At 45.3% G+C, this 10,041-nt stretch overlaps 1 protein-coding gene across 1 annotated transcript; it reads left to right on the forward strand.

Moving 5' to 3' along the window:
- The first annotated feature begins 593 nt into the window (after positions 1-593).
- On the forward strand, positions 594-1,476 carry LOC123446691. Its single transcript, XM_045123248.1, has 2 exons — positions 594-941; positions 1,020-1,476. The coding sequence occupies exons 1-2, from the start codon at positions 655-657 to the stop codon at positions 1,306-1,308; spliced, it is 576 nt and encodes a 191-aa protein (XP_044979183.1). The 5' UTR covers positions 594-654; the 3' UTR covers positions 1,309-1,476.
- The last annotated feature ends 8,565 nt before the right edge of the window (positions 1,477-10,041 follow it).

A 10,041-nucleotide genomic window follows, 5' to 3' on the forward strand; every position in this document is an offset into this window, starting at 1 on the left:
TTTATGATGACCGTGTCCAGGGGCGGACCTATGTTGAGGTGAGTGGGGGCCTAGGCCCCCACTCAAAATTTAAAACTGCAGCAATATTTGCTTGTGGTTTTTGAAAAATATGCTTAAATTCGTTGACTTTTTAAAGAACATGCCCTCACTCAAATAGTTTGCCCCCGCTCAAAATACTCTCAAGGTCCGCCACTGACCGTGTCTAAATCTAAAACGTAGAATCAACCTCAAGGGCTTTGGTTAGATCACTCTTACTCAGAGTAATCTTAGATCACTCCAAGTAATCTTGCAGTTTCCTGTCAAATTATCCAGGCAGAAAAGTTGAACTATGTGTACTCATTTAATGGCGTACACCCGAATTTGCTTGCACCATTAAATGAGCACACTCTAAATGACAGCATATCACCTGAATTGGATACGAATAAAGCACTAAATGACAGCATATCTGGCACCACATTGCAGAAACTGACAGTATGCCTGCATCACACTGTCGAGTAGGAAACGCACTCGAGTAAGCAACCGCCGCGTCTGACCGTGACCTCGCCGGTGACCGGTCACGTGCCCGCCCGCCCTATAAACAGAGCCGTTCCATCAGAATCGATCGACTAGATCAAATCAAAGCCTTGTGTCAGTCGTTCGTTGTTACTCGACGCCATGGTGGGGAACCACGGAGCGATGGGCGGCCAGGTATACCCGCCGCCGGCGCCGGCGATGGTGCCGCAGCCGCAGCCGCACGGGCAGGTGGCCGCGAACAACTGGGTGGGCAACGACGCCAACACGCTGCTGGTGGTGTCGACGCTGATCACCACGCTCACGTACCAGCTCGGGTGCAGCGTCCCCGGCGGGTACTGGCAGGACACGATGCCGCTGGGGTCGGCGGACGGCAAGCAGAAGCCGCACGAGGCCGGGGACCCCATCATGCGCGACCTGCACTGGCAAAGGTATCCTGGTTAGAATCTATGCATCCTTCCTGGCCATGCGGACGTTCCTTGACGGATGCATGGCATGCATGCGTGCAGGTACTGGGTGTTCATGGCGGCGAGCTGGATGGGGTTCCTGGGGTCCATGATGATGACGCTGAGCCTGCTGGTGCGCATGCCGGTGGACTCGCGCCAGGTCCGGTGGTCCTTCGCCGTCGCCTACTCCAGCTTGGTGCTCACCTTCAACGTGTCGCAGTCCAAGACGCACCTGTCAATCGACATCATCATCTGGGCGGTCACCGTCGTCTTCCTGTGGATCATGATCAGCGTCCGCCCTGACCACCGGGCGCGTATCTTCCGTTTCTTCTGCTGCGTCCGCGAGAACTGACGACCCAAGCTTAGTGATGTGATGTGATGCCTTCGGTTGAGTATAAGCCGCTGTGAGTTCAGAACTTTCTGCCGTCTAAAAGTTCAGAAGTTGTAAATTTGTTTAGACTCGGAGTTATAACAAAATGGAACGCCTAGACGTCAATTTATTTAGTTAAAATATGTTTCAGTCGATTTCGTCAAAGCCGTTTGGGTTTACATGTCTCCTTCTCTTCTGTTGGAGACATGTTCGCGAGCGAGCAGTGTCGTTGCTGGAACTCTTCTTCCACACGCGGCACATACCCTTTTACAAGATGGTTGATTACTACTTCCTCTGTAAACTAATATAAAAATATTTAGATAATTAAAATAATGATCTAAACATTTCTATATTAGTTCACGGAGGGAATACCTGACAAATCCTTGTAGCAAATAGAAATGCACGGCATACCTTAGGCCAGCTTGGCCGGTCCAACAAGGCTTGTGAGCGCTTGTTTTCTGGTTTATATGTATGTTTTTTAACCTGATGTTCTATCAAACAAAGAAATCTTTTACCTACACCTAGTTTGGCTCCCAATAATTTAATTTTGATTTATTCAATTAAATTTATACTGGATTGTGAATTTGGTTCTGAAAGAGTTTAATTTCAGTATTGTTACTCCGATGTCACATAAAAAAGAAAATTAGTCATTTCAAATTTCGTTGTTAGAATTTGAACTGCGTGTTCACACCAAAAAAAATGCTTGGAATCAATAGAAATTTGATAACCTCCCCGCAAAAAATAGAAATTTGACAACCATGGTGGACGTATACAGAAAACTACTGTAAGCCTATCGGCAAACCGAACAATACAAGTTTGTGAAAAAAAAACGAAAATATTCTTTCTACTTGCCTTAATGTTTTGTTAGGCCCTTATTTCACTTTTGTCAGACATTTAAGACAACACGTAAAATAATTCAATTTCAGCTGTCTAAAACAGCTTACAAAAATGAACAGGGGGAGTATATTTAAATTGTATTATTATTTCACCCAGCAAAAAATGTTGTATTGTTCTGTCATATATACGAAATTTATTCCAACTCCCGTGAACATATTCTCACAGGGAGCTCAGATTGGACGCTTACATCGTCAAATAGCACCGTGATGCACAGGGGCGATTCCTATTCGGCCGTCCATGTAGAAATGACTTAGAGCAAATCTAGCAGGGCCGCATTCCGTCGGCCCGTAAAATCGTTTGCAGTTCGTGCAAAACCATTTTTACGGGCCGGCGCGGGCTGGCACAGATGCAGACCCCCAAACGGATCCGTAAAAAAGTATATTCGTTGAATATGTTTTTTTACGGGTCGGCTTATGCGGGTTCTGCTCGGGCTTCACCGCGACGACCCGTAAACAGAAAAACTGCAAATCTCGCATTTGACATAGGGTTTGGCAAACAAGTTCAAATTCAAACGACATAAACAGTTTGCGCGCAAATAAAAGCGAAGTTCATTACGCAAAAGAGGACATGCAAAGGTTTGCGCCCATGTCCGGCATCATCTTGGGGGTCGATCTTCACTCCGCGCCATGTAGTCCATATTGAAGTTCATCGACGCCATCGAATCCACCTCCGTCGGTTGTTCCAACTCCCGCACCGAAATCATCCACATTGACACCATATGGAGCAGAGAAAACATCACCGGAACTGGAACACGGACCGGCCGAGGCGACCATTCTCCACTTCAAGATCTCTCTCCTTGTCATATCATGCCATGTTTTGGTGAGGTCGTCTATGTCATTGCGTTTCATTGACATGATCTTGTTCTCCTCGGCGAGCAACAATGACATCGATTTGGTTTCAGAGGCGCGTGGTTTTCTCTCCTCAATGGCAGCTTTGCGGAGCCCCTCTTCCTTGAGCATTTGCCATTTTTCTTGCTTCTCTTTTGCCTTCTTCTCGGGCAACTCTTTCTTGATCTCCAACGAATTCAACAACATCAACTTGTTTGATTGCACCATGGCATCAATCTTCTCCCTCAAGCTCGCTGCTTTTTGCTCTCTCTTCATCTTCTCTTTAGTCTTCTTGTCGCCATCGGGCTTGTGCAAATTTCTTGGGCCATCATCATCCTCATTTTCATCCATGTTTATAAGTGAGCCTTTCTTTGGTGGGGATTCTTTGTCGATCAACTTTCACTTCTCGCACTTCTCGAGCAACTCCCAACAATGCTCTAATTTGAAGAATTTGCCTTCCGAAGCTTCCATGTCCTTATATCTATGTTGAGAAATCTTGTCCTATAAAATGTGAAAAAAATGATGCAATCATTTCCCATGATACATTATGATGATGCACAAATTGAACAAAGGAAAAACAAACTCACATAGTCGGACTCCACGGTACCACTTGGAGGTGCATTGCGTACTTGCTCCAAGCAAGCTGCCCAACGGTTGCACATAGGCTTGATATTCTCCCAACGCCCTTGAAGTGACCGAAATGTGCGTGCAGTCCTATTAGGATACTTTTTCATAATGCGGAAGTATTGATCTTCGATCCTTTGCCAATATCTCTTGGCGGTTTGAGAAACACCCGTGCATGCATCAAGAAACACCGCACTCCATGCTTGGATCAAAGCTTGATCTTCCAAGATCGTGTAGTTCTTCGATCTTTGGCTTTTTCCGCCCTTTGCTTGCGATTGCTCAAACGCTTCCGCTTCGATCTCCTCCAATTCGTCCGCAGCACCATGATCATCCACGCCGTCGTCCGTTTCATTGTAGTTGAATGGTTTGAAAGAGGCGTGATCAATGTCAACCGCGTTCGTGTCCAACTTGTTCATGAACTCGGTTGTTGCATTGTTCGAACCACCGCTATAGCGAACGATAACAAGTCACGAGCTATCGAGACTAATGGCGAAAAATGAAAAGGAATCGCCAAGACCAAAGAGGCATACCTTCCGGCCATTTCGTCGAACACCTCGACCGCGGGGGGAGTGACATCGTTCAACGGCATCGTCGGAGCACCTCCTTGCGGGGGGGGGGGGGGCGTGAAGTCAGAGGTTGAATAAGGTGGCTTCCTTGAAGTCGGAACCTTCCTCCGCTTTACGCCCGCGGCCTTGCCGGCCTTCTGCGCCCCCGGCCGGGATCGCACTGCGGCCTTGGCGCCCGGAGCGCGGGCCGTCACGGCGGGGGCAGCCGGATTCCCGCCCTACACGACCATGTTGCCCTGCCTCTTTCAGGAAGGCGCGGCGTGTGCTTGGGCGACCGCGACGGGGGCAACATGGCCGGCGACGAGATCCGCCCGAGGGGAAGGAGCATGCGCGACCTCGATAGTGACGGGGGACAACATGGGTCCTCCATGGCGGCGAGGAACGGCCGGGGAGGAGGAACCGGAGCTTGCGGAGGGGGGACAATGGTGGCGGAGGGTGCGGGGAGCGGGGAAAGGGCGCACGGAAATGTCCCTCCCGCCAAATCTCGCGCCCGATAGGGGTTCAGCTCGGGTCGGCCTCCCAACCCGTGAAGATGGAGGTTGGGGGAGAAGATTTGCCGCGCCCCGCAAAAAATAATTGCGGGTCGGGGCGGGATGCGAGGTCTGATCGTGCGGATTTTCCGGCCCCGACCAGCAATTTAGCGGTTATTTTACGGGCCGGGGCGGGATGTAGGGTCTGCTAGAGTTGCTCTTACACTACCACCCATATTGTTCTTGTGTAGCGAGTAGATTTTGTGTATCACTCAGTTTTTACTCGTCTTATTAAGTTTTTTTTTATAAACGCATACTTTTATCAAAGGTAAACACATTTTGGAATTTCAGTGTTTTTTTGTCAAAACGCAAATATTTGTTTCAAATTCGTAACTTGTTTGGAAATACAGAACACTTTTTTTGAAAATGCAAGCATTTCTTGCAATTCAGGATTGTTTTTAATTTCAGCACAATTTCTTACAAGTGAGACAATTTCATGAATTTTTAAACAGAATACGAAAATGGGAAATGTTTCTGAAATTGCTAAACTTTTTTATATTTGTGAACAAATTTAAAAACTTGAATGTTTTATGATTTGTTTTAACTTCAAAACTCAAAACAAAAGCAGCATAATAAAAATTAATTTTGGTAATACTTCTAGAAAGGAAAATTTTATTAAAATAAATTAAAACAAAGAAGAAAAGCAGTAGAAGAAACAACAGGAAAAGGAAACACACAAAAAAAACTGAAGCTGAACCGATCAGGACCATTCCGAAAAACTGGTCCCGTTCCATTAGGTTGGCCTGGCCACTTACACCATCGGTTGTTGTTTCTACAAAAGTAATTTGTACTCCCTCCGTTCTTAAATATAAGTTTTTTTAAAATTTTATTAGAAACTACATATGGATGTATATATACATACATTAAAATATAGATTCATTCATTTTGCTTTGTATGTAGTCCTCTAACGGAATCATTCAAAAGACATATATTTAGGAACGAAGTGAGTAATACGGAATAAAATTTGAGATTCTGAAAACTTTATACAGGCGTGAACTAAAAGGTAAATACGGAACATTTGTTTTGCAATTTTAGAACATATTTGAAGATACGGAGATGTCTTTTGAAATTTTTGATTTTTTTTCTAAAGTTCCGAACCTTTTACCTATTTTCTGAAATTTGAACATTTTCTCGGTAGAAATCCAACATCTCTTCTGAAAGTTGGACTGGTTTTATGCTATCTTGTTTGGTTTTTCTTTTATTTATAGCTTTTTAATTTTATTTACTTTTTCGTTTTACTTTTCCTTTTTATATGCATGATTTATTCAAATTCAAAAAGTTTTTCGAATTGGGGAAAAATAGATTCTTGAATCTTTTTTAACAAATCAACATTTTCAAAATGCGTCTATGTATTCAAATCCACATTTTTTTTGTCTAATTTACGAATTTAAAAAATCTTGTTTTTGTCTCAAATACGTGATTTTGCCAAAAGGTGAAGTTTTTCCAAATTCATGAAAAACAAATCCTTGAACCTTTTCAAATCTTTGCTCTTTTTTCTAAAGTAGACGACTTTTTCCATATCGGGGAACTTTTTGTTCAAAATTGATGAAATTTTTCAAACCCGCAAATAATATTTCCAAAATCAATGAATATTACGCAAATCATTCAATATTTTTTATTCAAAAACCAAAATTTTATTTCTAGTTCCTGAACGTTTTACGAATTTGTGAACTTTTTGAGTCAAATGAACTTTTTGTTCAAATCAATGAACCTTTTACGATTTTTTGGATTGGTGGATTTGATTTTACAAAAAAAATAAAGCCAACTAGTGACCTTTGTACTAGTTAACCAAGAAATGTTGGGTCATCGATCGTTGGTTCGTGAAAGCACATATGCTCCCTTAGTGGTTTTGATAATTCATGACAACATACATTGTTTCTTAGACTAACATTTTTACCTGGATATTGCAGGTTTAGTCCATGGAAAGCTTTGGCTAAAGGTTTATGTGGAGATGCCCTTTGATGCAAGAAAGGAATAATATTCGCTCAAGCTTCAAGCAAGAAGACTCTTCATTTTATATTTATGAGAAATCACTTTTGAGTTCATAGGAAAGCCAATACTATTAAAAGGGGGTGAGGTAGTAAAATGAACTGATTGCTCAAAATGCTCAAAGTTAGCCACCAAATACTGAGTCATTTTTCCCACATATCCACTCTTTCAAAATCCACATACGCAAATTCGATGCCGCCAACTTTCACATATCGGACCCACCGAGTTTGACCGCAGACAGAAACCCTAGCCATTTTCACCAAATCGGTGCAACCGAATCCATATCGGTGCTACCAAGTTTGAGTGACCAACTTTCGGGAGCCTTGGTACACAAAGTTGGAATTTCCGAGTTTGAGTATTAGTGCCACCGAGTTTGGCCATCTGACCGTTAGCCACCTTTTCGGTGCCACCGAGTTTCATATATCGGTCTCACCGAGATTCAAAAGTTGCTACCTTTGTGCTAATCGATACCACTGAGTTTTTCACTTAGGTGTCACCGAGTTTGCTACTTTGTGTGTAACGTTGGATTTTGTGTGTTGCCTATATATACCCCTTCACCCACTTCTCATTCATGGGAGAAGCACTAAGAACACACACTTCACTGCCAGATCCATTTTTTGAGAGAGAACCACCTACTCATGTGCTGAGACCAAGATATTCCAATCCAATCATTTGAAACTTGATCTCTAGCTCCCCAAACTGCTTTCCACCAAATCAATATCTCCTACCCATGCATATTTTGTGAGAGAGTGATTTAGTGTTCAGGAGACTATCTTTAGAAGCACAAGAGCAAGGAGTTCATTGATCTACCACATCTATTACCTTTTGGAGGGTGGTGCCTCCTAGATTGGTTAGGTTCGCTTGGGAGCCTCCTACTTCGTGTTGTGGAGTTGAACCAAGATGTTTGTAAGGGCAAGGAGATCGCCTACTTCGTGAAGATCTACTGTGAGTAAGGCTAGTCCTCCGTGGACGGAAACCGTGGTGGAATAGCTGCTTCTTTGAGGACACTCTGTGGGTGGAGCCCTCCGTGGACTCTCGCAGTCGTTACCCTTCGTGGGTTGAATTCTCCACTAACATGGACGTACGATAGCGCCACCTATCGGAGCCATGCCAAAAATCACCGTGTCGACCTCATGCATTTGATCTCCCTTCCTTACTTCTCTAGTTTACATTTGCATGTTTTACATTCCGCTGCTATACTCATAGAACTGCATGTGTAGGGTGTACTAGACTTGTTAGAAGTGCAAGATTTCTGCCCTCCGTGAAATTGGGTTAGGATAGGAATTTTATCTTGACAAGTATTCTATTCTCCCCCCTCTATACACATCTTCTATCGATCCCTCAATTGGTGTCATAGCAAGGTCTCCAAAACCTTGGCTTAATCACCGTTGGAGGAAGATGAGTATGACTAGTTCCGGGATTTATAGTTGTAGAGTGCCTATTCTTGATGGGGAGTACTTTAGACAATGGAAAATGAAGTGCTTGATATATTTGATGAGTTCCATTTGCGCAAATATGTTGAGTATCCCTATGCGCCTCCAATTGATCCTATACATCCTTCTCATGATGATGAAATTGGTATGCTTGGTAATCTTAACACTGTCAATCTTATCATTAGATGATTACCAAGAAATGTGCTTAATCAGTTGCAAAACGTTGAGTGTGCTCATACCTTGTGGAAAGACTTAGAGAAAAGATATCCAGATTATTCCTTGAAAAATCTCCACAAGTACATTGCTTTTCACAAAATGAACTCAACCGATCCTAATTTTCATAAATGCCTATCTGAGCTTCGTGACCTCATGCGTGCCAAAGGAGGTGTCATTACTATTGACAATGTCATTATTGAATCCATTCGAATGGATAAACATGAACATTGTCATAGTCAAAAATCTGATGAAACTCTTGTCTCTTATGAGGGAACTTCATCCGATGATGGTTATGCGGAGCATGGCTACTACGATGAAGATGAGGCTTTTGACATCGAATATGAGTAGACCACACTACGGGAATCAGGTAATTTGCCATGTGTTAAGATCTTTGCCGTCAGCTTTTCTTCGTGGATGACGGCAAAGAGCACTTTTGCCGTCAGTTGCCGTCAGCTGCTGAGGCAAAGAATGACTGTCGGCGTAAACATATTTTACCGTCTATAATAAAAATTGCAGACGGCAAAATTATTTTGCGGTCTGTAAAAATAAGCGGATGACGGCAAAGACATAATTTGCCACCTGTAATAGAAAGTGATGACGACAAAGAAGAAGCACATCACACAGATCGATCACGCGGATCGATGACGTGGCAAGATCTGAGACACACCAGCCTACCCCATCCCATCACGCACGAACGTGGGTGAAAAAATATTTTGCCGTCTGTAAAAATAACTGGATGACGGCAAAGACGTATTTTGCTGTCTGTAAAAATAACTAGATGACGGCAAAATTATTTTGCCGTCTTTAAAAATAACTGGATGACAGTAAAATAATTTTGTCGTTTGTAAAAGTAACTAGATGACGGCAAAATAAGAAGCACAACACACACGGATCGATCACGTGGATCGATGACGTGGCACTATCCGCACCACACATCTTCTGTCATCCACCACACCCTCAGCCCCACCCCACCGACGCACATCCCACCACCCCACGTCTCCATCTCTTCTCTCTCCCACCACCAGCCATGATCTGCCACCCTCTTGCCCCCACCCCCCGCGCCCACCACCACCCACATGTACACCGACGTCCACCACCCCCTCCCTCGGGTGCCCGACCAGCACCCCGTCCTCCAATGCACCACCGGCCACCCTCCCGATCAGGTCGCCGGCGGCGGAGCCCCTACCCCCCCCCCCCCCCCCCCCGCGCCCACCACCACCCACCCCTTCCTCCGATGCCCAACCACCCCCTCTCTCTAGCGCCTCACCGCCCACCCCTACCTCCCGCGCCCCAGCACCCACCCTCTGGATCAGGTCACCGGCAGCGACGCCCCCACCCCCACGCCCACCACCACCCACCCTCTGGATCAGGTCGCCGGCGGCGACGCCCCCACCCCCCGCGGCCACCACGTCAGATCCAGCGACCTGAGACACAAATCCATCGATTCGGCCCCGGATCTGGCGACCTCACCAGCTCCCCGACGCCACCGCACCTCGCCTCTCACGCGACCCCGCCTCCTTCCAACGCCTCCATCAGCTCGGCCTCGGGGTGGCCGGCCCCGAATCCAGTGAGATCCGTGCGGCGCGGCTGCGGGAGTCGGATGGGGTGCCCGAGGAGCTACTCTCCGCCTGCT

This window comes from Hordeum vulgare, chromosome 4H (assembly GCF_904849725.1).
Source record: "Hordeum vulgare subsp. vulgare chromosome 4H, MorexV3_pseudomolecules_assembly, whole genome shotgun sequence".
NCBI lineage: Eukaryota > Viridiplantae > Streptophyta > Magnoliopsida > Poales > Poaceae > Hordeum > Hordeum vulgare.